This window comes from Salvelinus namaycush, chromosome 5 (assembly GCF_016432855.1).
Source record: "Salvelinus namaycush isolate Seneca chromosome 5, SaNama_1.0, whole genome shotgun sequence".
Taxonomy (NCBI): domain Eukaryota; kingdom Metazoa; phylum Chordata; class Actinopteri; order Salmoniformes; family Salmonidae; genus Salvelinus; species Salvelinus namaycush.
Window position 1 is genome coordinate 72,421,962 of NC_052311.1, and position 27,007 is coordinate 72,448,968.

Here is a 27,007-nt window from a genome sequence, read left to right on the forward strand (position 1 = left end):
CAATATATGCACTCTCTCTGTATTGTCTCTGTACTCTCTATGTACTCTCTCTGTATTCTTTCTGTACTCTCTCTCTGTACTCTCTCTGTACAATCTATGCACTCTCTCTGTATTGTCTCTGTACTCTGTACTCTCTCTGTATTCTCTCTGTACTCTCTATGTACTCCCTCTGTATTATCTCTGTACTCTGTACTGTCTCTGTACTTTCTCTGTACTCTCTCTGTAATCTCTCTCTCTGTACTCTCTCTCTGTACTCTCTATGTACTCTCTCTCTGTATTCTCTCTGTACTCTCTCTGTATTCTCTCTGTACTCTCTCTGTACTCTCTCTTTATACTCTCTCTGTACTCTCTATGTACTCCCTCTGTATTCTCTCTGTACTCTTTACTCTCTATTTACTCTCTCTGTATTCTCTCTGTACTCTGTACTCTCTCTGTACTCTCTCTGTACTCTCTCTGTACTCTTTCTGTACTCTCTCTCTACTCTCTCTGTACTCTCTCTGTACTCTCTCCGCACTATCTCTGTACTCTCTCCGCACTATCTCTGTACTCTCTATGTACACTCTCTGTATTCTCTCTGTACTCTCTCTCTGTACTCTCTCTGTACAATCTATGTACTCTCTCTGTATTGTCTCTGTACTCTGTACTCTCTCTCTGTACTCTCTCTGTACTCTCTCTGTACTCTCTCTCTCTGTACTCTCTCTGTATTCTCTCTGTACTCTGTACTCTCTCTGTACTCTCTTTGTACTCTCTAAGTACTCACTCTGTATTCTCTCTGCACTATGTAATCTCTCTGTACTCTCTCTGTACTCTCTCTGTACTCTCTCTCTGTACTCTCTCTCTGTATTCTCTCTGTACTCTCTCTGTACTCTGTACTCTCTCTGTACTCTCTATGTACTCCCTCTGTATTCTCTCTGTACATTGTACTCTCTATGTACTCCCTCTGTATTCTCTCTGTACATTGTACTCTCTATGTACTCTCTTTGTATTCTCTCTGTACTCTGTACTCTCTCTCTGTACTCTCTCTGTACTCTCTATGTACTCTCTCTGTAATCTCTCTGTACTCGCTATGTACTCCATCTGTACTCTGTCTTGCACCCATCTATCTCTCTCTTCCTCTCCCCCCACTCTTTCTCTACTCTCTACCGCTTCTCTCTTTCCCCCACCTCTCCCCCTCTCATCTCTTCCCCACCTCTCTCTCCCCACTCCCACTCTCTCCCGACTTCTCCCCTTCTCATCTCTCCCCGATCTCTCTCTCCACCCTCCACCCTCCTCCCTCTCCCCCATCTCTCTCTCCCCCTCATCCCTCTCTCTCCTCTCCCTCTCTCCCAACCTGTCTCTCTCCACCCTCCTCTCTCTCTCTCTCTCTCTCTCTCTCTCTCTCTCTCTCTCTCTCTCTCTCTCTCTCTCTCTCTCTCCCTCTCTCTCTCTCTCTCGCTCTTTCTCTCTCTCTCTGCTCCGCATGAGTTGACCTGACAGTGCTCCTCCTCTGTACTGAGTGCTTAGAGTCTCTCTCTGAATTATTTAGAAGCTGGGACCCCCATGAGTGCTTGTCTTCCCCTCACACTCCCTTACGCTCCCTCCTTCTCTCTGTCCCTTAGTCCCTCCCTCCCTCTCTGTCATCCTCTCTCCTTCGACTGCAGACATTGCCTGCTGTATTCTGTTGTGTGAGTGACACTGCTTGACTGTCACATATTCAGATCTGACTGCTGCACTATCAACTCAACAGGTTCAGATATTGTGGCGGTGTAGGGACTGACTGACTGCGCTAGGGTTAATGTATGCAGTGCTGGATGTATAGAACATGTGGATGTGTTCACACAGCTATCACCATCAGCTAGACATACAGACAAACCAATGGAAGGGTGGATGGATGTGTGGGTGAGTGAGTGTACGACAGACTGATCGATGGACTGACAGACGGACACAGCGGCAATTGTACGTCCATCTCCTTTGCCTCTAGCTCACTGTGAACTATATATAGCTCTCTAAATGAGAGACCATTGAGGAACGAATGAGGGAGACAGACGGAGGGAGAGAGAGAGAGAAAGGGAGGGAAGAAAAGAGGTGGATGGCTGGATGGTGTTGGTTGTGTAGCGCGGGTCTGTCACAGGAAGTGTTTTGGGGAGTGTAGTTACGGCAGGAGGGTCAGAGGTTCAGTAAAGGACTTTATTTCTGTTTCTCCTCTGACTTCCATCTCACTGCTCTTCATTCACAAACAGGGAGCTATGAGTACGGCCACGCTTATTCACCGTTATTCATAGCTCTTTTTATGTTGCAGTCTCTCTCTCTCCAGTCCCCTCCCTCCCTCACTATCTCTCTCTGTCTCTCTTATCTCCCTCACTCTGCCTCCGTCTCTCCCTCTCTGTCTCCGTCTCTCTCTCCAGTCCCCTCCCTCCCTCACTATCTCTCTCTGTCTCTCTTCCCTCCCTCACTCTGCCTCCGTCTCTCCCTCCAGTCCCCTCCCTCCCTCACTATCTCTCTCTGTCTCTCTTCCCTCCCTCTGCCTCCGTCTCTCCCTCTCTGTCTCCGTCTCTCCCTCCAGTCCCCTCCCTCCCTCACTATCTCTCTCTGTCTCTCTTCCCTCCCTCACTCTGCCTCCGTCTCTCCCTCTCTGTCTCCGTCTCTTCCTCCAGTCCCCTCCCTCCCTCACTATCTCTCTCTGTCTCTCTTCCCTCCCTCACTCTGCCTCCGTCTCTCCCTCTCTGTCTCCGTCTCTCCCTCCAGTCCCCTCCCTCCCTCACTATCTCTCTCTGTCTCTCTTCCTTCCCTCACTCTGCCTCCGTCTCTCCCTCTCTGTCTCCGTCTCTCCCTCTCTGTCTCCCTCCCCCCTTCTTTCTCCTCCCAATAGAGATGGCCTTACCTCACTCACTAATCACCATGGCAACCTGGTAATCCCTTATCTAGCAGAAAAATTCTGACACACTCAGTGATATATACACACACAATAACACACAATAACACACAAACACATACGCAGTGTCACACACTGAAGTGAGGAAGCCAGCCATATCCTCCCATACACACACAGAACACACACAATAATCATATTAACAAATGTTAATCAAATGTTATTTGCCACATGCCCCGAATACAAAAGGTATTTGTGAAATGCTTACTTACAACCCCTACCCAACAATGCAGTTTTAAGAAAAATAAGAGTTAAGAAAATATTTACTAAATTACTAAAGTAAAAAAAAAGAAAAAAAGAGTAACAATAAAATAACAATAACGGGGCTATATACAGGGGTGCTCTCGATGGTGTAGCTGTTGAACTTTTTGAGGATCTGAGGACCCTTGCCAAATCTTTTCAGTCTCCTGAGATGGAATTGTCACGTTCGTCGTTTGGATGAAGAGAGAAGGACCAAGGCGCAGCGTGATAAGAATACATTCTTCTATTTATTTAACGAAACGAAGAACACTTAAACAAACTATGCAAAACAACAAACGAACGTGAAGCTATATATTAAACAAGTGCATACACAGGCAACTTACATATAGACAATAACCCACGAAATCCCTAAAGAATATGGCTGCCTAAATATGGTTCCCAATCAGAGACGATGATAAACAGCTGCCTCTAATTGAGAACCAATCTAGGCAACCATAGACATACAAACACCTAGACTACAAAACACCCCATAAACATACAAAACCCCTAGACAAGACAAAACACATAAATCCCCCATGTCACACCCTGACCTAACCAAAATAATAAAGAAAACAAAGATAACTAAGGCCAGGGCGTGACAGGAATAGACTTTGTCGTGCCCTCTTCACTACTGTCTTGGTGTGTTTGGACCATGATAGTTTGTTGTTGATGTGAACACCAAGAAACTTGAAGCTCTCGACCTGCTCCAATACAGCCCCGTCGATGTAAATGGTGGTGCGCTCGGCCCTCCTTTTCCTCTAGTCCACGATCAGCTCCTTGGTCTTGATCACGTTGAGGGAGAGGTTGTTGTCCTGGCACCACACTGCCAGGTCTCTGACCTCCCTATGGGCTGTCTCTTTGTTGTCATTAATCAGATCTACCATTGTGTTGTCGGCAAACTTAATGATGGTATTGGAGTCATGCTTGGCCACGCAGTCGTGGGTGAACAATCAATCAATCAAATGTATTTATAAAGCCCTTTTTACATCAGCCGATTTCACAAAGTGCTGTACAGGATTCCAGCCTAAAACCCCAAACAGCAAGCGATGCAGATGTAGAAGCACGGTGGTTAGGAAAAACTCCCTAGAAAGGCAGGAACCTAGGAAGAAACCTAGAGAGGAACCAGGCTCTGAGGGGTGGCCAGTCCTCTTCTGGCTGTGCCGGGTGGAGATTATAACAGTACATGGCCAAGATGTTCAAACGTTCATAGATGACCAGCAAGGTCAAATGATAATCACAGTGGTTGTAGAGGGTGCAACAGGTCAGCACCTCAGGAGTAAATGTCAGTTGGCTTTTCATAGCCGATCATTCAGAGTATCTCTACCGCTCCTGCTGTCTCTAGAGAGTTGAAAACAGCAGGTCTGGGACAGGTAGCACGTCCGGTGAACAGGTCAGGGTTCCATAGCCGCAGGCAGAACAGTTGAAACTGGGGACAGCAAGGAGTCTTCGGGCCAGGTAGTCCTGAGGCATGGTCCCAGGGCGGGAGAGAGAGAAATTAGAGAGAGCATACTTAAATTCACACAGGACACCGAATAAGACAGGAGAAACACTCCAGATATAACAGACTGACCCTAGCCCCCCGACACATAAACTACTGCAGCATAAATACTGGAGGCTGAGACAGGGGGGGTCGGGAGACACTGTGGCCCCGTCCGACGATTCCCCCAGACAGGGCCGACCAGGCCAACCAGGCAGGATATAACCCCACCCACTTTGACAAAGCACAGCCCCCACACCACTAGAGGGATATCTATCTATCTCCGGCGCCGACAGAGATGTCCGCCTCGCTTTGCGTTCCTAGGACACTATGCAGTATTTTGTTTTTTTATGTGTTATTTCTTACATTGTTACCCCAGAAAATCTTAGGTTTTATTACATACAGTCGGGAGGAACTATTGGATATAAGAGCAACGTCAACTAACCAACATTACGAACAGGAACACGACTTTCCCGAAGAGGATCCTCTGTTTGGACCACCACCCAGGACAATGGATCGGATCCCAGCCGGCGACCCAAAACAACGGCGCCATAAAAGGGGCAGACGGAGCGGTCTTCCGTTCAGGCTCCGTAGACGGGCACATCGCGCACCGCTCCCGAGCATACTACTCGCCAATGTCCAGTCTCTTGACAACAAGGTAGACGAAATCCGAGCAAGGGTTGCCTTCCAGAGAGACATCAGAGACTGTAATGTTCTTTGTTTCACGGAAACATGGCTCACTCGAGACACGCTATCGGAGTCGGTACAGCCACCTGGTTTCTTCACACATCACGCCGACAGAAACAAGCATCTCTCTGGTAAGAAGAAGGGCGGGGGTGTATGCCTTATGATTATCGAGACGTGGTGTGATCATAACAACATACCTGAACTCAAGTCCTTTTGTTCAACTGACTTAGAATTCCTCACAATCAAATGCTGACCGCATTATCTACCAAGAGAATTCTCTTCGATCATAATCACAGTCGTGTATATTCCCCCCCAAGCAGACACATCGACGCCCCTGAAAGAACTTCATTCGACTGGAAACCACATATCCTGAGGCTGCATTTATTGTAGCTGGGGATTTTAACAAGGCTAATCTGAAAACAAGGCTCCCTAAATTCTATCAGCATATCGATTGCGCAACCCGGGCTGGCAAAACCCTGGATCATTGTTATTCTAATTTCCGCAATGCATATAAGGCCCTCCCCCGCCCTCCTTTCGGAAAAGCTGACCACAACTCCATTTTGTTGCTCCCAGCCTATAGACAGAAACTAAAGCAGGAAGCACCCGCGCTCAGGTCTGTTCAACGCTGGTCCGACCAATCGGATTCCACGCTTCAAGATTGCTTCGATCAGGTGGACTGGGATATGTTCCCGCATAACGTCGAACAACAACATTGATGAATACGCTGATTCGGGGAGCGAGTTTATTAGCAAGTGCATCGGTGATGTTGTACCCACAGCGTCTATTAATACATTCCCCAACCAGAAACTGTCGATTGATGGCCGCATTAGCGCAAAACTGAAAGCGCTGCTTTTAATCAGGGCAAGCTGACCGGAAACATGACCGAATACAAACAGTGTAGCTATTCCCTCTGCAAGGCAATCAAACAAGCTAAGCGTCAGTATAGAGACAAAGTGGAGTCGTAATTCAACGGCTCAGACACAAGAGGTATGTGGCAGGGTCTACAGTCAATCACGGACTACAAAAGAAAAACCAGCCCTGTCGCGGACCACGATGTCTTGCTCCCAGACCGACTAAACAACTTCTTTGCTCGCTTTGAGAACAATACAGTGCCACTGACACGGCCCGCTACCAAAACCTGCGGGCTCTCCTTCACTGCAGCCAACGTGAGTAAAACATTTAAACGTGTTAACCCTCGCAAGGCTGCAGACCCCGACGGAATCCCCGGCCGCATCCTCAGAGCACGCGCAGACCAGCTGGCTGGTGTGTTTACGGACATATTCAATCAATCCTTATCCCAGTCTGCTGTTCCCACATGCTTCAAGAGGGCCACTATTGTTCCTGTTCCCAAGAAAGCTAAGATAACTGAGCTAAATGACTACCGCCCCGTGGCACTCACTTCCGTCATCATGAAGTGCTTTGAGAGACTAGTCAAGGACCATATCACCTCCACCCTACCTGACACCCTAGACCCACTCCAATTTGCTTACCGCACCAATAGGTCCACAGACGACGCAATCGCAATCACACTGCACACTGCTCTAACCCATCTGGACAAGAGGAATACCTATGTAAGAATGCTGTTCATCGATTACAGCTCAGCATTTAACACCATAGTACCCTCCAAACTCGTCATTAAGCTCGAGACCCTGGGTCTCAACCCCGCTCTGTGCAACTGGGTCCTGGACTTCCTGACGGACCGCCCCCAGGTGGTGAGGGTAGGTAACAACATCTCCACCCCGCTGATCCTCAACACTGGGGCCCCACAAGGGTGCGTTCTCAGCCCTCTCCTGTACTCCCTGTTCACCCACGACTGCATGGCCATGCACGCCTCCAACTCAATCATCAAGTTTGCAGACGACACAACAGTGGTAGGCTTGATTACCAACAACGACGAGACGGCCTACAGGGAGGAGGTGAGGGCCCTCGGAGTGTGGTGTCAGGAAAATAACCTCACACCCAATGTCAACAAAACAAAGGAGATGATCGTGGACTTCAGGAAACAGCAGAGGGAGCAGCCCCCTATCCACATTGACGGGACAGTATTGGAGAGGGTGGAAAGTTTTAAGTTCCTCGGCGTACACATCACGGACAAACTGAAATGGTCCACCCACACAGACAGCGTGGTGAAGAAGGCGCAGCAGCGCCTCTTCAACCTCAGGAGGCTGAAGAAATTCGGCTTGTCACCAAAAACACTCACAAACTTTTACAGATGCACAATCGAGAGCATCCTGTCGAGCTGTATCACCGCCTGGTACAGCAACTGCTCTGCTCATAACCGTAAGGCTCTCCAGAGGGTGGTGAGGTCTGCACAACGCATCACCGGGGGCAAACTACCTGCCCTCCAGGACACCTACACCACCCAATGTCACAGGAAGACCAAAAAGATCCTCAAGGACAACAACCACCCGAGCCACTGCCTGTTCACCCCGCTATCATCCAGAAGGTGAGGTCAGTACAGGTGCATCAAAGCGGGCACCGAGAGACTATCTCAAGGCCATCAGACTGTTAAACAGCCATCACTAACATTGAGTGGCTGCTGCCAACATACTGACTCAACTCTAGCCACTTTAATAATGGAAAAATGTATGTAATAAATGTATCACTAGCCACTTTAAACAATGCCACTTTATATAATGTTTACATACCCTACATTACTCATCTCATATGTATATATGTAACGGATGTGAAATGGCTAGCTAGTTAGCGGGTACGCGCTAGTAGCATTTCAATCAGTTACGTCACTTGCTCTGAGACTTAAGTAGTGTTGCCCCTTGCTCTGCAAGGGCCGTGGCCTTTGTGGAGCGATGGGTAACGATGCTTCGTGGGCGACCGTTGTTGATGTGTGCAGAGGGTCCCTGGTTCGCGCCCGTGTCGGGGCGAGGGGACGTACTAAAGTTATACTGTTACATTGATGCTGTTGACCCGGATCACTGGTTGCTGCGGAAAAAGGAGGAGGTTGAAAGGGGGGTGAGTGTAACGGATGTGAAATGGCTAGCTAGTTAGCGGGTACGCGCTAGTAGCATTTCAATCAGTTACGTCACTTGCTCTGAGACTTAAGTAGTGTTGCCCCTTGCTCTGCAAGGGCCGCGGCCTTTGTGGAGCGATGGGTAGCGATGCTTCGTGGGCAACCGTTGTTGATGTGTGCAGAGGGTCCCTGGTTCGCGCCCGTGTCGGGGCGAGGGGACGACGTAAAGTTGTACTGTTACATATACTGTACTCTATACCATCTACTGCATCTTGCCATCTTGATGTAATAAATGTATCACTAGCCACTCAAACAATGTCACTTTATATAATGTTTACATACCCTGCATTACTCATCTCATATGTATATACTGTACTCTATACCATCTACTGCCGTTCGGCCATCACTCATTCATATATTTTTATGTACATATTCTTATTCATTCCTTTACACTGTGTGTATATAAGGTAGTTGTTGTGAAATTGTTAGGTTAGATTACTTATATTACTGCATGTAACGTTCTTCATCGGGCGAAAGAGAGGAGGACCAAGACCATGCAGCGTGGTGAGTATTCATTTTAATAAGAATACTTAAACAACGAACAAAACAATAAACCGACAAACGAACGAAAATGTAATAGTCCCAGATGGTGAACACAAACACAGGAACAATCACCCACAACCCACAATACAAAACAGGCTACCTAAATATGGCTCCCAATCAGAGACAACGACTGACACCTGCCTCTGATTGAGAACCATATCAGGCCAAACACATAGAAATAGACATACAACATAGAATGCCCACTCACATCACACCTTGACCAAATAAAACATAGAAACATACAAAGCAAACTATGGTCAGGGCGTGACAGTATCCCCCCCCCCCCCAAGGTGCGGACTCCGGCTGCAAAACCTAAACCTATAGGGGAGGGTCTGGGTGGGCATCTGTCCGCGGTGGCGGCTCCGGCGCGGGACGTGGACCCCACTCCATCATAGTCTTAGCCCTCTTCAGTGGCCTCTTTAGAGCGGTGACCCTCACTGCCGACCTTGGACTGGGGACCCTAATTAAGGGCCCCACTGGACTGAGGAGCGCCTCTGGACTGAGGGGCAGCTCCGGACTGAGGGGCAGCTCCGGACTGAGGGGCAGCTCCAGACTAAGGGGCAGCTCAGAACTGAGGGGCAGCTCAGGACTGAGGGGCAGCTCCGGACTGAAGGGCAGCTCCGGACTGAGGGGCAGCTCAGAACTGAGGGGCAGCTCAGGACTGAGGGGCAGCTCCGGACTGAAGGGCAGCTCCGGACTGAGGGGCAGCTCCGGACTGAGGGGCAGCTCCGGACTGAGGGGCAGCTCCAGACTAAGGGGCAGCTCAGAACTGAGGGGCAGCTCAGGACTGAGGGGCAACTCCGGACTGAGGGGCAGCTCTGGACTGAGGGGCAGCTCCGGACTGGAGGGCAGCTCCGGACTGGAGGGCGACACTGGCAGATCCGGACTGGAAGAAGACTCTGGCAGATCCGGACTGGCGAGCGGTTCAGACGCCTCTGGACTGAAGGGCGGCTCAGGCGCCTCTGGACTGAAGGGCGGCTCAGGCGCCTCTGGACTGAAGGGCGGCTCAGGCGGCTCATGACTGAAGGGCGACTCAGGCGGCTCCTGACTGAAGGGCGACCCAGGCAGCTCCTGACTGAAGGGCGGCTCAGGCGGCTCAGGACAGACGGGCAACTCAGGCGGCTCAGGACAGACGGGCGGCTCAGGCGGCTCAGGACAGACGGGCGGCTCAGGCGGCTCAGGACAGACGGGCGGCTCAGGCGGCTCAGGACAGACGGGCGTCTCAAGCGGTGCTGGACAGGAGGTCGGCTCAGGCCTGCCGAGGCGCACTGTAGGCCTGGTGCGTGCTGCCGGAACTGGTGGTACCGGGCTGGGGACACGCACCTCAGGGCGAGTGCGGATAGGAGGAACAGGGCATACTGGACCCTGGAGGCGCACTGTAGGCCTGGTGCGTGGTGCCGGAACTGGTGGTACCGGGCTGGGAACACGCACCTCAGGGCGAGTGCGGGGAGGAGGAACAGGGCATACTGGACCCTGGAGGCGCACTGTAGGCCTGGTATGTGGTGCCGCCACCGGAGGGCTGGTGCGTGGGGCTGCCACAGGAGAGCTGGTGCGTGGGGCTGCCACAGGAGGGCTGGTGCGTGGGGCTGCCACAGGAGGGCTGGTGCGTGGAGATGGCACCGGATAGACCGGACCGTGGAGGCGCACTACAGGTCTTGAGCACCGAGCCTGCCCAACCCTACCTGGCTGAATGCTCCCCGTAGCCATGCCAGTGCGGCGAGGTGGAATAGGCCGAACTGGGCTGTGCTGGCGAACCGGGGACACCATGCGTAGGGCTGGTGCCATGTACCCCGGCCCGAGGAGACGCACTGGAGACCAGATGCGTAGAGCCGGCTTCATGGCACCTGGCTCGATGCCCACTCTAGTCCGGCCGATACGAGGCGCTGCTATGTACCGCACCGGGCTATGCACACGTACTGGAGACACCATGCGCATCTCCACATAACACGGTGCCTGCCCGGACCCTCTCTCTCCACGGTAAGCACGGGGAGTTGGCTCAGGTCTCCTACCTGACTTAGCCACACTCCCCGTGTGCCCCCCCCCCCCAAGACATTTTTGGGGCTGCCTCTCGGGCTTCCAGCCACGCTTTCGTGCTGCCTCCTCATACCACCGCCTCTCAGCTTTCGCTGCCTCCAGCTCTGCCTTGGGGCGGCGATATTCTCCCGGCTGTACCCAGGGTCCCTTGCCATCCAAGATCTCCTCCCAAGTCCAAGAGTCCAGAACCCGCTGCTCCTGAGTACCACGCTGCTTGGTCCGGTTGTGGTGGGTGATTCTGTAACGTTCTTCGTCGGGCGAAAGAGAGGAGGACCAAGATGCAGCGAAGTTAGCAAAGCCTAGGAATCATTGCAACTGCACCCTGGACATAGGTTGAGGCCAATCTACCACTGCTTTCACTTTTCCAGGATCCATCTGGACATGACCTTCAGCAATGACATATCCCAGAAAGGCAATTGTAGAGCGGTGGAACTCACACTTCTCTGCTTTCACGAACAATTTGTTCTCCAGGAGGCGTTAAAGGACTTGCCTGACATGAAGAACATGTTCTTGGGCTGACCGGGAAAAAAACAGGATGTTGTCAAGGTAGACGAACACAAAATGGTTTAACATGTCCCGGAGCACATCGTTTACCAAAGCCTGGAAAACAGTGGGGGCGTTGGTGAGACCAAACGGCATGACCTGGTCGTCATAATGTCCGCTGGCTGTGTTGAAGGCTGTTTTCCACACATCCCCTTCGCGTATCCGAACCAGGTGGTAGGCATTCCGAAGGTCCAGCTTGGAAAAAACAGTGGCCCCCTGGAGAGGTTCAAAAGCCGAGGAGAGGAGTGGTAAGGGGTACCAATTTTTAACTGTAATGTCATTCAGTCCCCGGTAGTCAATGCACGGACGCAGGGTCTTGTCCTTCTTCTTCACAAAGAAAAACCCTGCCCCAGTAGCCAGAGACTCCTCTATGTACTCCTCCATAGCCTTGGTCTCCGGCCTGGATAGAGACTATAGCCGACCCCGAGGTGGTGTAGTGCCTGGAAAAAGATCAATGGCACAATCATAAGGACGGTGCGAGGATAGGGAAGTAGCATGTGCCTTACTGAAAACTTCAAGGAGGTCATGGTATTCAGTGGGAATGGCAGAAACATCCAAAGCCTTTCTAACGTCCTGAGGAAGATGTCTCGGGAAGGCTGTGCAGCTTGAAGACAGTGGGAATGGCAAAATGAGCTCCAACCCAGTATGGAGCTCGTGGTCCAGTCAATAAAAGGGTTGTGTTTTTGGATCCGTGAAAATCCCAAGACAACCGGAACATGGGAAGATGCAATGAGGAGGAACTGTATGGTCTCACTGTGGTTACCTCAAACCTGTATTTGAACGGGCACAGTACTATGGGTGACTCTACCTATTGAGCAGCCGTCCAATGCCCTAGCATCCATGGGAACCGAGAGAGGTTGAGTGGGAATACCAAGCTCAGAAACATTAGTAGCATCCATAAAACTTTCATCAGCCCAAGAGTCAATGAGCACTCAGAGAGACTTAGATTGGTCTCCCCATAGCAAAAGCACAAAAAAAGGTACGCGGGTGATGGGAATTAGGGAACTCCCAGTCTGGCTCACCAGAGTACTTGTATGCACCAAAGGCAAGGGTTTCCTAACAGGAACAGGGCAGGTAGCTATATAATGTCCTGCCCCTCCACAGTACAGACAACAGTTTGAACTCAGCCTACGTGAGCGTTCCCCAACCGATAACCTAGCTCTTCCCAATTGCATAGGCTCAGGAGAATCAAATTCACCCGTCGTTGATGATTCACGAAGGTGAATTGATTGTTGGTGATCGTTGAGGATTTTCGAAGGTGAGCAAGTCATAGCGGATGAACGAGTGTGCCCGAGACCAGACCTCCTCTCACTCCTGCGTTCCCTTAGGCGTCCATCAATTCTAATGGTGAGGGAGATGAGGGAGTCGAGGTCCACTGATAATTCCCGAGCTGCTAGCTCATCTTTTACCACCTCAGATAATCCGTGAAGAAAGGTATCGAAAAGAGACTCCGGATTCCAGGCACTCTCGGGGGCCAACGTGCGAAAATCAACCGCGTGGTCTGCCACACTACGAGAGTTTTGACGTAATTCAAATTTACTGGCCGCCTCTCTCCCGGATACCGGAGAATCAAATACCTTCCTCACCTCTGCCATGAAATCCTCCAGATGACAACAAATGGCGGATTGTTGCTACCGAACTGCCTTAGCCCAGGAGAGCGCCCTTCCTGACATTAGCGTAATAATATACGCTATCTTCGACTGGTCTGAAGGGAACGAAGATGGCTGCAGCTCAAAAATAAGGGAGCATTGAGAAAGAAAACCCTGGTTCCAGGATCCCCAGAATATCGCTCCGGAGGAGGTAAGCAGGGTTCTCGGGGAGGCTGTACAAACCCACTACTGATAATAGACAGATTACTGGGTGGTTGGGTGGTCTCGGAGGTGGCAGGCTGCCTATGAGCTAACTCACTGATTCGCTCCATGATAGCCTTGAACCCTTGGTCGTGACGTCGAGTCCAGGAGGTACAGTGTGGCAGGCAGGCTCAAGGTCAGGGCAGGCAGAATGGTCAGGCAGGCGGGTACAGAGTCCAGAAAACAGGCAAGGGTCAAAACCTGGAGGACTAGTAAAAGAGAATAGAAAAGGCAGGAGCACGGGAAAAACACGCTGGTTGACTTGGAACATACAAGACGAACTGGCACAGAGAGACAGGAAACACAGGGATAAATACACCAGGGATACCAAGTGACACGTGGAGGGGTTGGAGACAATAATAAGGACAGGTGAAACTGATCAGGGTGTGACACACAGTTTTATTTGAGACGACTATACAACCATCAAGATTAATTGTCAGATCCAACAGAAGATCTCTTTGTTTCTTGGGACCTAGAACTAGCATCTCTGTTTTGTTCCTTATGTTCCTTATGTCTGAAACACAGGCTTCCAGGGAGGGCAATTTTGGGACTTCACGGTGTTTCATCGAAATGTACAGCTGTGTATCATCCACATAGCAGTGAAAGTTAACATTATGTTTCCGAATGACATCACCAAGAGGTAAAATATATAGTGAAAACAATAGTGGTCCAGGAGGGGACTAAGCACGCAACCCTGAGAGGCCCCTGTGTTGAGGATCAGCGTGGCAGATGTGTTGTTGCCTACCCTTACCACCTGGGGCGGCCCGTCAGGAAGTCCAGGATCCAGTTGCAGAGGGAGGTGTTTAGTCCCAGGGTCCTTAGCTTAGTGATGAGCTTTGAGGGTACTATGGTGTTGAACGCTGAGCTGTAGTCAATGAACAGCATTCTCACGTAGGTGTTACATTTGTCCAGGTGGGAAAGGGCAGTGTGGAGTGCAATAGAGATTGCATCATCTGTGGATCTGTTGGGGCGGTATCACAATTGGAGTGGGTCTAGGGTTTCTGTGATGATGGTGTTGATGTGAGCCATGACCAGCTTTTCAAAGCACTTCATGGCTCTTGGGCACAGGGACAATGGTGGTCTGCTTGAAACATGTACAGTAGGTATTACAGTGAAGACACATGCCAGTTGGTTAGCGCATGCTCTGAGTACACTTCCTGGTAATCCGTCTGGCCCTGCGGCCTTGTGAATGTGGACATGTTAAAGGTCTTACTCACATCGGCTAAGGAGATCGTGATCACACTGTTGTCCGGAACAGCTTGTGCTCTCATGCATGCTTCAGTGTTGCTTGGCTTGAAGCGCGCATAGAAGTCCTTTAGCTCGTCTGGTAGCCACATGTGTGATGAAGCCAATTATTTTCAAAAGGAGATTGTTGTTTGTGGCTTTTTAAAAAGCCTGCCATGTGAATGAGAGTGGTTTTGTGTGTACTCAACTTATGTGTGCATGGTGTAAACATGAGGTGTGCCTGTACATTTGTAAGTGTGTGTTTCTCTCTCTCTCTGTGTGTATGTTCCTGTGTAGTGTCTAACTCTAATTGATTTACTACCCAGGTCAATGGCTCTGCGGTTAAAGAGGAGCTCAGCTCACACATCCTGTAGTTAGCTTCTCACTCTCATCACGGGGCAATCATCACCCAAGTCATATGTGTTTCTGTTCTGATCTGTGTGTGTGCGCGCATCTGTGTGCTTGTGTGTGTGTGTGTGTGTGTGTCTGTGTGTGTGCGTGTGCGTGTTTGTGTTTGTGTGTACATGTGTGTACGTGTGTGTGTGAGTGTGTGTGTGTGCGTGTGTGTGTGTGTGCGTGTGTGTGTGTGTCTGTGTGTCATAATTATTAATTTGGCTTTATCTAAAAAACAGAGGAAACTAAATGCACATTCACTTTATTCCAGTCAACATTACAGTATTTCATACATTGTAGAACAAGTCTGGGTTATTACAGTAACACCCTGGGTTATTACAGTAACAAGCCTGGGTTATTACAGTAAAGATCCTGGGTTATTGCAGTAACAAGTCTGGGTTATTTCAGTAACAAGCCTGGGTTATTACATTAACAAGCCTGGGTTATTACAGTGACACGCCTGGGTTATTACAGTAACAAGCCTGGGTTATTACATTAACAAGCCTGCGATATTACAATTCCAAGCTTTGGCTCCTTGGCTATTACAGTAACAAGCCTGGGATATTACAGTAACAAGCCTGGGTTATTACAGTAACAAGCCTGGGATATTACAGTAACAAGCCTGGGATATTACAGTAACAAGCCTGGGTTATTACAGTAACAAGCCTGGGATATTACAGTAACAAGCCTAGGTCATTGCAGAAACCATCACATGTGCAAATACATTCACATCAAAAACAGATCATACTGCTGTCTAACAGGCACCATACTGTATGTGTCTGATGATAATACAGACAGCTATCAAATCAATGAGGCCTAATATTATCCAGAGCACACGACACATACAGGTACTTAGGCTAACTAGCTGAACATTTGGCATTTGGTATTCATCAGGCTCCCCATTAGACGCTGCAAAAGCATCAGCCACTCTTTCTGGGTCCACATGAAACATGACATAATATATAGTATAGAACATTATTCCCACCTGAAACATTCTCTGTGCTATGTAGTGTGAGGGTTTGACCACTAGGTTGTGCATTGGAGAAACTCAAGATGATACTGTACCTCTCAGGCTGTTTGGGTGAGACCTGTTACTCCTTTGCAGTGGTGTGTGTGTGTGTTCAGTGTGTTCAGTGTGGCCTGGGGACAGGGTGTTGCAGGGTCATGTGTTCAGCTCCAGTGAAGGGCAGTCTGTGTGTACAGTAGTGATGCACCACCTCTGGTATACTGTTGAACACACAGCTACTCTGGTCCAGGGTATAACCCAGACCCTTACTGCCCTTAGTCTGGGCCACGATGATATGGACACAACACTGACTGGTCCTGAGAGAGAGAGAGAGAGAGAGAGAGCGAGAGCGAGAGAGAGAGAGAGAGAGAGAGAGAGAGAGAGAGAGAGAGAGAGAGAGAGCGAGAGAGAGAGAGAGAGAGAGAGAGAGAGAGAGAGAGAGAGAGAGAGAGAGAGAGAGAGAGAGAGAGAATGAGAGAGAGAGAGAGAGAGAGAGAGAGAGAGAGAGAGAGAGAGAGAGAGAGAGAGAGAGAATGAGAGAGAGAGAGAGAGAGAGAGAGAGAGAGAGAGAGAGAGAGAGAGAGAGAGAGAGAGAGAGAGAGAGAGAGAGAGAGAGAGAGAGAGAGAGAGAGAGAGAGAGAGAGAGAGAGAGAGAGAGAGAGAGAGAGAGAGAGAGAGAGAGAGAGAGAGAGAGAGAGAGAGAGAGAGAGAGAGAGAGAGAGAGAGAGAGAGAGAGAGAGAGAGAGAGAGAGAGAGAGAGAGAGAGAGAGAGAGAGAGAGAGAGAGAATGAGAGAGAGAGAGAGAGAGAGAGAGAGAGAGAGAGAGAGAGAGAGAGAGAGAGAGAGAGAGAAACCATAATACTTCAGTAACAGGGTGGGATGCGGAGCTATAGCTACATAACTAGAGGATACAGTCTGGATCTCTGTACTGTAGCAAAGGGTTAAGGGCTTAGTTATTCCAACACATGCTGCTCGCCATCCATGTCTGTGGTGTGTAAAGTGGTTAATGATGAGTGCTCACTGAAGTGAGAAGTGTAACACACACACAAACACACTCACTTGAGCGCGATGGAGTATTTGCTAGTCCCTGATTCGCTGTCTCTAACCAGGAAGCTAGCATCCCTGCAGCGCTGGAGCTGAGCCTCTGCCTGCTGGCGACTCACACTGCCATGGTACCAGCTAGGGGGGGGGGGGGGGGGGGGGGGGGGGGGAGAAGAGAGGGAGAAACAAACATACATACCATGTTTAGAGCTTCAGAGCAGTAGAATGGATGGGGATGAATGTCATATTGAAGGTTAGGGGGAGGAATATGGGGAGGGTTGGGAAGTTGTAGGAGGGTAGGAGGGAGAGATAGAGAACGCTTGCTTAGCAAATACCACTTCCTTCACACCGAGGCTCGAACCCAGGACCTTTGCCTTGCTAGCACACATGACCGCTCTCCTGAAGAATCTTACCAGTCAGCGACCACCGAAAAGTAAAGTATTCGCTGGCGCAAGTATGGACACTTCAGGCTGAGGAGTAAGTACAGGCTACAGCATTATGCTAAGACGATATACAGTATACAGGGCCTTCAAAAGGTATTCACACCCTTTGACTTTTTCCACATTTTGTTGTGTTACAGCCTGAATTTAAAATGTATTAAATGTATATTTTGTGTCACTGGCCTACACACAATACCCCATAATAAATTAATAAAAAATTAAAAGCTGAAATGGCTTGAGTCAATAAGTATTCAACTTTTTTTTAATGGCAAGCCTAAATAAATTCAGGAGTAAAATCTGCTTAACAAGTCACATAATAAGTTGCATGGACTCCATCTGTGTGCAATAATAGTGTTTTTTAATGATTAACTCATCTCTGTACCCCACACATACAATTATCTGTAAGGTCCCTCGGTAGAGCAGTGAGTTTCAAACACAGATTCAACTACAAAGCCCAGGGAGGTTTTCCAATGCCTCGCAAAGGGCACCTAGTGGTAGATGGGTAAAAATAAACAAAGCAGACATTGAATATTCCTTTGAGCATGGTGAAGTTATTAATTACACTTTGAATGGTGTATAAATACACCCAGTCATTACAAAGATTCAGGTGTACTTCCTAACTCAGTTGCTGGAAAGGAAGGAAAACCCTCAGGGATTTCCCCATGATGCCAACGGTGACTTTAAAAAAGTTGCATTGTTTATTGGCTGTGATAAGAGAAAACTGAGGATGGATCAACAATATTGTAGTTGCTCCACAATACAAACCTGGCAGAGTGAAAAGAAGGAAGCCTGTACAGAACAAAAATATTCCAAAACATGCATCCTGTTTGCAATAAGGCAAGAAGTAAAACTGCCAGAAATTTGGCAAAGAAATGAACTTGTATACAAAGCATTTTGTTTGGGGCAAATCCAACACAAGACATCACTGAGTACCACTCTTCATATTTCCAAGCATGGTGGTGGCGGCATCATGATGCTACACTACATGACCAACAGTATGTGTACACCTGCTCGTCAAACATCTCATTCCAAAATCATGGGCATTAATATAGAGTTGGTCCCCCCTTTACTGCTATAACAGCCTCCACTCTTCTGGGAAGGCTTTCCACTAGATGTTGGGACATTGCTGTGGGGACTTGCTTCCATTCAGCCACAAGAGCATTAGTGAGGTCGGGCACTGATGTTGGACAATTAGGCCTGGCTTGCAGTCGCCATTCTAATTCATACCAAAGGTGTTAGATGGGGTTGAGGTCAGGGCTCTGTGCAGGCCAGTCAAGATATTCCACACGGATCTCGACAAACCATTTCTGTATGGACTTCGCATTCTGCACAGGGGCATTGTCACGACTTCCGCCGAAGTCGGTCCCTCTCCTTGTTCGGGCGGTGTTTAGGCTGTCGACATCACCGGTCTTCTAGCCATCGCCGCTCCTTTCATTTTCCATTTGTTTTGTCTTGTTTTCCCGCACACCTGGTTCACATTCCCTCATCAGACTAAATGTATATTACCCTCTGTTTCCCACATTTCTGTGTGTGGAATTGTTCTTTGTGTAGGGTGTTACGCTACAGGCTGGCTTGCACTAGGTTTGTTTTAAACCTAGGTTTGTTTGTTTTGTTTATCCGGTTCATGTTACTGTGGTTGTGCTGCCTCGCCTGTGCCTTTGGGCCAGGGGGTATATTAAAGTTCTCCTGTTATCACCCATCTCTGATCTCCTGCGCCTGACTTCCCGGCAACCAGTCACTCACCCCCTTACAGGCATTGTCATGCTGAAACAGGAAAGGGCCTTCCCCAAACTGTTGCCACAAAGTTGGAAGCACAGAATCGTCTAGAATGTCATTGTATGTTGTAGTGTTAAGATTTCCCTTCACTGGAACTAAGGGGCCTAGCCGGAACCATGAAAAACAGTCCCAGAACATTATTCCTCCAACACCAACCTTTACAGTTGGCACTATGCATTCGGGCAGGTAGCGCTCTCCTGGCATCCGCCAAACCAAGATTAGTCCGTTGGACTGACAGATGGTGAAGCGTGATTCATCACTACAGAGAACACGTTTCCACTGCTCCAGAGTCCACAAACCGTTCTTGTGCTGATGTTGCTTCCACAGGCAATTTGGAACTCAGTAGTGAGTGTTGCAACCGAGGACAGACGATTTTTAGGCGTTATGCCCTACAGCACTTCAGCTTGCATGGCCTACCACTTCACGGCTGAGCCGTTGTTGCTCCTAGACGTTTCCACTTCACAATAACAGCACTTACAGTTGACCGGGGCAGCTGTAGCAGGGCAGAAATTTGACGAACTGACTTGTTGGAAAGGTGGCATCCTATGACTAGTCGGTTACCACCCGGTTACTCAACCCTGCACCTTAGAGGCTGCTGCCCTATGTACATACTGTAGACATGGAATCACTGGTCACTTTAATAATGTTGACATACTGCTTTACTCATCTCTTATGTATATACTGTATTCTACTGTATTTTAGTCAATGCCACTCCGACATTGCTCGTCCTAATATTTATATATTTATTAATTCCATTCTTTACTTTTAGATTTGTGTGTATTATGAAGTGTTAGATACTACTGCACTGTTGGAGCTAGGAACACAAGCATTTCACTACACCTGCAATAGCATCTGCTAAATATGTGTATGTGACCAATAACATCTGCTAAATATGTGTATGTGACCAATAAGATTTGATTTGATGCAGTGCCACGTTGAAAGTAACTGAGTAAGACATTCTACTGCCAATGTTTGTCTATATGGAGATTGCATGGCTTTGTGCTCAAATGTATACAGCTGTCAGCAACAGGTGTGGCTGAAATAGCCGAATCCACTAATTTGAATGGGTGTCCACATACTGCTGTATATATAGTGTATCTCAATCCCCCCCATCCAGCCTCTCCCTTCTCCCTCTCCTCTTCCCTTACCTCTGTTTCTCCAGGGGCAGGGTGGGGTCCACTTTGGCTGTCTCTACGTTGGGTGTGGAGGTGGTGGAGGGAGGAGAAGAGGATGGGGCAAGTTTGGGAGTGGGAGAAGAGTGAGAGGTGGGAGAGGGGGGAGAGGAATGAGAGAGAGGTGAGGGAGGAGAGAGTTTGAGAATGGGGGAAGTAGGGGAGGAGGGAGAGGGGACGAGGACTTTCTTGTTCCAGGTCTTCTGTCTGAGGGTCTGCTGATGACTGAGAGTCTGCTGTCTGATGGGTGGAGGAGGTTCCTCTTTAGGGGGCAAACTGCTCATTCCCTTCTTAAACTGGGCTGGAGAGAGAGAGAGACAGAGAGACAGAGAGACAGAGAACTGTGTATGTTTGTGTATCATTGTTGTGTCCAATATGTTCCCTCTCCTTCCCTCTCTCTACCTCCCTCCTTCCCTCCCTTTACCTCCCTCCCTCTGGAAAACATATATCTATCTACCTGTCAGTGCTCTGACGATGTCCTCCTTCCTCCACTCCCAAGGATGTTCATACTCTCCAGGGGGGCGAGGGTCTGACTCCGGCCGTGTCACAGGGATCCACACCCCTCCTGCCTCCCCATCCGTCTCCAGCAGCCCCTCGTAGGGAGTGTCGTAGATTTGGGGGGGTGCGGGCTTGCCCCCTTCTCCATCTCCCTTGGGAAGCAGCACACACACCTTCAGCAGGTCCTTGGAGCCCCGCCTACGAATACCTACAAAGTCATAAGAACAATAACATGGTCATTATTTGGTAGGCCTGTTTGGCCCATGTGGATATCAAACCCCCAACTCTGCCATTGCAACATTACTGCTAATGTGACATGATTGTGATCCATTGTTCAGTTGTACACTGTTAGAAAAAACTATGCCATCTAGAACCTAAAAGGGTTATTCGGCTGACCCGATAGGAAAACCCTTAGAAGAACCCTTTTTGGTTCCAGGTAGAACCTTTTACACAGAGGTTTCTACATGGAACCCAAAATAGTTCTGCCTTGATCAGGAAGGGTTCTACCTGGAACCAAAAATGGTTCTCCTATGGGGACAGCCGAAGAAACCTTTTGGAACCCCTATTTCTAAGAGTATAACACAAAGCTTCGTAGCTTGTGATGTGGTCAGACATGTCTGTGGAGGCCGTCAGGTGTGTCTGGGCTATTGTGTGACTAAACAATGGAGCTATGGGAAGAAAGGTCAACACAGCGCCTGATTGGATGACAGAACGGACCTCTTCCTGAATTCTGGGAAGTGATTGGGTGAGACCAGGAGGAGGGGGATAGGAGGTGGGGGTCTTTTGGTTCTTTTCACACAAAAGTAAAGTAAAATGGAAGGGGTGGGGGGAAGAAACTGGAGGTAACTTCCTTTCCAGAGAATGGAAACAGAGGCAGGAGACAGGAAATCCAAAAGGAAGCTGCACCCATTGTCGCAGCACAACACCATTCCCATAGCAACCGCCAGTAGGGAGGAAGTCAGGGGAGAGAGAGCGGAGGGTCTCGTTCTAGTCCGATCCTTTAAAAACCTTTTTACAGCAGCAGTCTACAACCTTGATTCTGGAGAGCTGCAGGGAGTGCAGGCTTTTGTTCCAGCCCAGCACTAACTCCAGCCCTGATCCCACTAATCAAGGTCTCGGTGATTAGTTGATTAACTGAGCCAGTGTGTATCAGCGCTGTGCTGGAACAAAAGCCTAGACTCCCTGTAGCTCTCCAGGACAAGATCTGACCCCTGACCTTACTGACCTGTGATGATAACCTGGGCGTCATAGGGCTCCATGTATCCATCGTTCTCTCCCTCCCTCTCCGCCTCCCTCTGCTCCCTCGTTTTCTCTGCATCAAACGGGTCAGCATAGTCCTCCAGAATAATCAGCTACACAGCGGGAGAGAAGTTGTTAAATACTCTACCTAACCTTCACAGTACTATACTGTAGGCCTTCTGCCAGAGTAATTGCAATAACCTATGTAATTAACCTGGAACAGTCTAGTTGGTATGGAAACGTCCCCTTGACGATCTGGGAATGTTTCTTGGGGAATCTCCCCTGCTCTGTGCTCTGTGTGTGTCTTCCCTCCCATGGCTCTGTGTGTTCAGTGTTTACGTGTCTGTCTGACTGCCTGTATGATCTTCATCAAAGCGGAGCCACAGTGATCTGAGCTACCAGTGGGAGAGCTACAGTCACCACAGTGTTAGGTGATGCCTCAGACATAGCCTTCACTGGGGGAAGAAATATAGGAGGAGAAAGAGGTATAGTGTGTGTGTGTGTGTGTGTGTGTGTGTGTGTGTGTGTGTGTGTGTGTGTGTGTGTGTGTGTGTGTGTGTGTGTGTGTGTGTGTGTGTGTGTGTGTGTGTGTGTGTGTGTGTGTGTGTGTGCGTGTGCGTGTGTGACAGCAGTTAGGGGAAAAGGAGGGGAAGGGACACAGGAAGACAGACTGGGGAGTGAGGTTAGGTCTCATTGTGTGTTTTTTGTACAGCTGGTCCCGAGCGCTGTGGCATGAATGCAGCGGGTTATAAAAGCACAGTGCATTGTGTGGTGAGGAAAGAGAGACAGGAGGGGGAGGGAGAAGTAGAGACAAAGGCTGAGGTGGGAGAGAGAGACTGATCACAACTCTCCGAGCTACAGTTCTTTCTTTATATCAGTGCATACATATATGTATGGAAGCTCGTTCCCGCCACCCAATTTAAAAAAAAATCTGACTATGAGCTAGTAAGTCATTGTAATGATATACTAGGTCATAATTATGAGATAGTAAGTCGTTATTATGAGACAGTATGTCATAATCATGAGATAGTAAGTAATAATATTGCGATACTAAGTCAGAATTCTGAGATAGTGAGTCATTATTAGGAGATACTAAGTCAGAATTCTGAGATAGTGAGTCATTATTAGGAGATACTAAGTCAGAATTCTGAGATAGTAAGTCATTATTAGGAGATACGTTTAGGCGATCTGTATTACGTGAATCACAGATTTTGTGTGTGTGTGTGTGTGTGTGTGTGTGTGTGTGTGTGTGTGTGTGTGTGTGTGTGTGTGTGTGTGTGTGTGTGTGTGTGTGTGTGTGTGTGTGTGTGTGTGTGTGTGTGTGTGTGTATGTGTGTGTGTGTGTGTGTGTGTGTGTGTGTGTATGTATGTGTGTGTGTGTGTGAGAGAGAGAGAGAGAGAGAGAGAGAGAGAGAGAGAGAGAGAGAGAGAGAGAGAGAGAGAGAGAGAGAGAGAGAGAGAGAGAGAGAGAGAGAGAGAGATTTTGTGGTGATATTGTTCCAAATTAATGGACTGAAGAGTTTTGTTGTTGTGAGTTGGTGCCTGTTTAATTCAATTAATGAATTACTTATATATAGCCATTGATTCTTGAAGAATGTAACTTAGAAATTCCTCATGAGCAATGGTCTTACCCCATCAGAACCAAAAATATAAACGTGTGTTACTCCATTGTTTGTAAACAACGTAATTGTAAACAAACACTGTATAGGTTCAAAACACGGATGGTCAGTTCTTGCATTCATACAGATGTAGGATCTTAATTTGGTAAATTTTGTTGCTTTGAATACTAAGTGGCAAACTTGTAGTCTATTTGAGGATTAAAAAGGCTTCTAAAGTTTGTAATTTCCACTTTAAAATATCAGACTTGATTTGCCATAATGAAAAATGTATCAACCCCTACAAAAAATGGCCATGAATTATAATCCACATAATAATTCACATTTCCTGTTGCTGCAGGATTCTATTCCTGCTGTAGCAAACAGGATCAAATGAAGATCCTACATGTGTGAGAGTCCTTGCTTCTATGTATTTAAGAGTGGTTACATTTCACATGCCCCATTCCTCAGCTGTTTACCAATTAAGTGGCGGGGAGTACGCTTTGTTAATGTTTGAATCACAGATTTCCCTTTTAAAAGGGGTCGTGACCTGCAGGACTATTCAATGTCCATGATCCAGAATTATCATCTCATAATTATAACTTACATATCTCATAATAATGAATGACTACCTCATAATTATGACTTAGTATCTCATTATTCGGATTTACTATCTCATAATTATGACTTACGTTACGTATGTAAGGGATAATCAACGTGGGGCTATGCGTTGTATGGAAAATAATGAACAACGTGGAAGGTGTGTTCCACGACGCACTAGCCTTCCACGACGGAGTTAGATTATTTTCCCGAGAACGTATAGAGCCCCGAGTTGATTATCCCTTTCATACCATGGCTATAATTTAACACATTTACTGCTAGAAATGTGTTCAACATCCACTGAAGTTTAATAAATGGATACCATTCCCATCATAGCCATTATGAAAATCTAAATCAACAATGCCAATAATGTTTTCAATTCGACTTTTGCTTTCAAAAGCAGCTCAAACATAGTCAAACATGAGTTATACCATGGCGTTGTCGAATACATGTTTCTGATTGGCTTGAAGGGCATTCTAGGGCGTGCATTATTTCATTTTATAAACCTGTTGGTTCGAGTCCTGAATGCTGATTGGCTGAAAGCTGTAGTATATCAGACCATACTACAGTTCACCGTGGTATATTGGCCATACACAACATGCTATTAGGTAATTATGACTTACTATCTCATAACTTGGGTGGCGGGAACGAGCTTCCATATGGTTCCATACACATATGACAATAAACAACAGGATCAAATGTGAATTACAGTAAGCCTAATAACACTGTAGGGCTAATTATAGCATTATAGCATATATTGTTACTACTAAATGCCTTTTTCATTTTTGTTTGTTCAATCTAAGACTGTTGACAAAGTTGTCAGTACCAAATCTGCGCCACTCACCATCGTTGTTTTGATGTCCACCTTCCCCCTCTCGTTTTCGGATCCCACCTGTTCACCTGTACCGCTATGTTTGGGACCCTTGTCCTGTTTGTCCACCTTGATCATCCTGCTGATGCACGCATGCGCCAAACTGGATGTCCTGGTGGGCCGATGCTCCTCAGATGCCCCCACCTCGAGCTTGGAATTCTTCCTACTCTTCCCAGGGATGAGACTGTCCCAGATCTTACCGTCCTTAAACGAGTTCCCGCCAGTACCCGAGCCGTTCCGACCCAGTTCGATGGCCGAGTTTTTCCGGTTTCTTCCGGTCAGTATAGAGCCCATCCCTCCAGCACTTTCCTTGACCCGGTTCCCCTTCAGACTGGTCCCCGGTGTTAACCCGTGTCTGGTTCGGGGTTGAGTGCCGGACTCCGAGGCAGAGCGGACCCGTTCGGTCCCGTTCTTCAGATTGATGGCGGAACTAAACCACTTTGCCATGGCTGGTTACGATCAGTGGCAGTTTTTTGGTTTCTAGCTTTGGCTCCAAATGTATCCTAATATAACACTCACTTAGGCCTACTTAGTCTTAATGTTTATAAATCATCCGCAATCGAGACACAGAATAGTTGGTTAGCCTACATAAAACTTTCCAAGCACATTCATCCACGACCACATAGGCCTACGTTTACGCGCCGCGCGCCTGATATCTTATCCGAATGACCCCTTTTGTGATGTTAATTTATTTCAACAAATTATTCATAATTATTTCTACCCCATAAATTCAGTAGTAAATGTTCTCACATAATTTAAACTCCAAACTTCACCCCATTTGTCGCTTGACCCACTTCTCTTTGTCGTTCCACAGTGCGTAAAGTTACCTCTCCTTTCATCAACTTGTAACGCTGTAATATATATTTCTAACAGTCGCTATCGCTTTATCTCGAAGCTATCCCCGCAGTTTGAAGAGTAGTCTTTGGAGAGCGTAGAATCGGAAGAACTGGAAGTTTTTCTTCGCACTCACTAATGATGATCCCATTCCCGGACCGACGGATGTATGGAGCGGGCTGTCAAAGCTGAGTGCTGGAGAGAGAAGTGCGTGTGTGAGGGAAAGAGTTTGGTGGAGTTGGGAAGTGGGTGTGGTGGTGGACTAGCCTACAACACAATGGTCAAAGAACGCCTATAGTAGGTTATTATTCACTAACAGGGGGGAGACAGGGTAGCTTTGGCAACGCATAGCCAATATTTATTCATCAACATAGTCAATATTAACCTACATTGTTTGAAATTGGTGTGTGCAACACAATAGGCTGCAATTAAAAATGTCATCCAAAAATATGAACACTGCTTGAATTCACAGGTTTTGGCACCACAATGAGTGAGAACAAGTATTTTTTCAAAATAAGAAAATATGTCATTTGTGTTGAGAATTTTCTATGGGGAAAAGAGTCGAATACTCTCGTGGCCATTTCAGGGGTTGATTCAAATTAGTAGAACAAACTGTCCCCTAGGCCTCTGTCCTAATTGCCAATAATCTGTCATAATGTGTGCTAAAGGCGCCCTCTGCAGGGGATCTGGTAGATCAAGTGGAACGGTTACCCTTTCCCCGGCCTAGACACTGGTCGGTTTGGTATGGGACGGTTGGAATTTGAGGAGCGCAAACTGATTCATGCCACAAGTTGTGATGCGTTTCGTTTGTTTCTGCATTAGCTTACCTCTTTCTTAGCAGTTAATTTTTTTTTATTATGACAAACACAGCACTAGGCATTTTCATTCACAAAGTTTTTTATTTCTATTTATGTAGACCACTGAAAGACTTCTCCTCTGAGTCAATCACAGATTGACAGACAGACTCACCAATATTCAAAGCGGGCACCGCCTACTGCTATGTGCTCA

General features: G+C 47.9%; 1 protein-coding gene across 1 annotated transcript; it reads right to left on the reverse strand.

Moving 5' to 3' along the window:
- Nucleotides 1-15,179: 15,179 nt before the first annotated feature.
- Nucleotides 15,180-26,248, reverse strand: LOC120048883 (SH2 domain-containing adapter protein E-like). Its single transcript, XM_038995188.1, has 6 exons — nt 25,139-26,248; nt 22,086-22,212; nt 20,820-21,068; nt 20,339-20,663; nt 16,993-17,112; nt 15,180-16,250 (listed from the first exon to the last, which is right to left on the reverse strand). Exons 1-6 carry the CDS (start codon nt 25,610-25,612, stop codon nt 16,058-16,060), a joined length of 1,488 nt encoding a protein of 495 aa, XP_038851116.1. The 5' UTR covers nt 25,613-26,248; the 3' UTR covers nt 15,180-16,057.
- Between the last annotated feature and the right edge of the window lie 759 nt (nt 26,249-27,007).

Coding starts and splice junctions, on each gene's coding strand:
- LOC120048883 (XM_038995188.1), bottom strand. CDS start 25,612: ATGGCAAAGTGGTTTAGTTCCGCCATCAATCTGAAGAACGGGACCGAA. Junction 22,213..25,138: donor TGGACATCAAAACAACGATG/GTGAGTGGCGCA, acceptor CCCGCTGTGTAG/CTGATTATTCTGGAGGACTA. Junction 21,069..22,085: donor CGCCCAGGTTATCATCACAG/GTCAGTAAGGTC, acceptor ATGACTTTGTAG/GTATTCGTAGGCGGGGCTCC.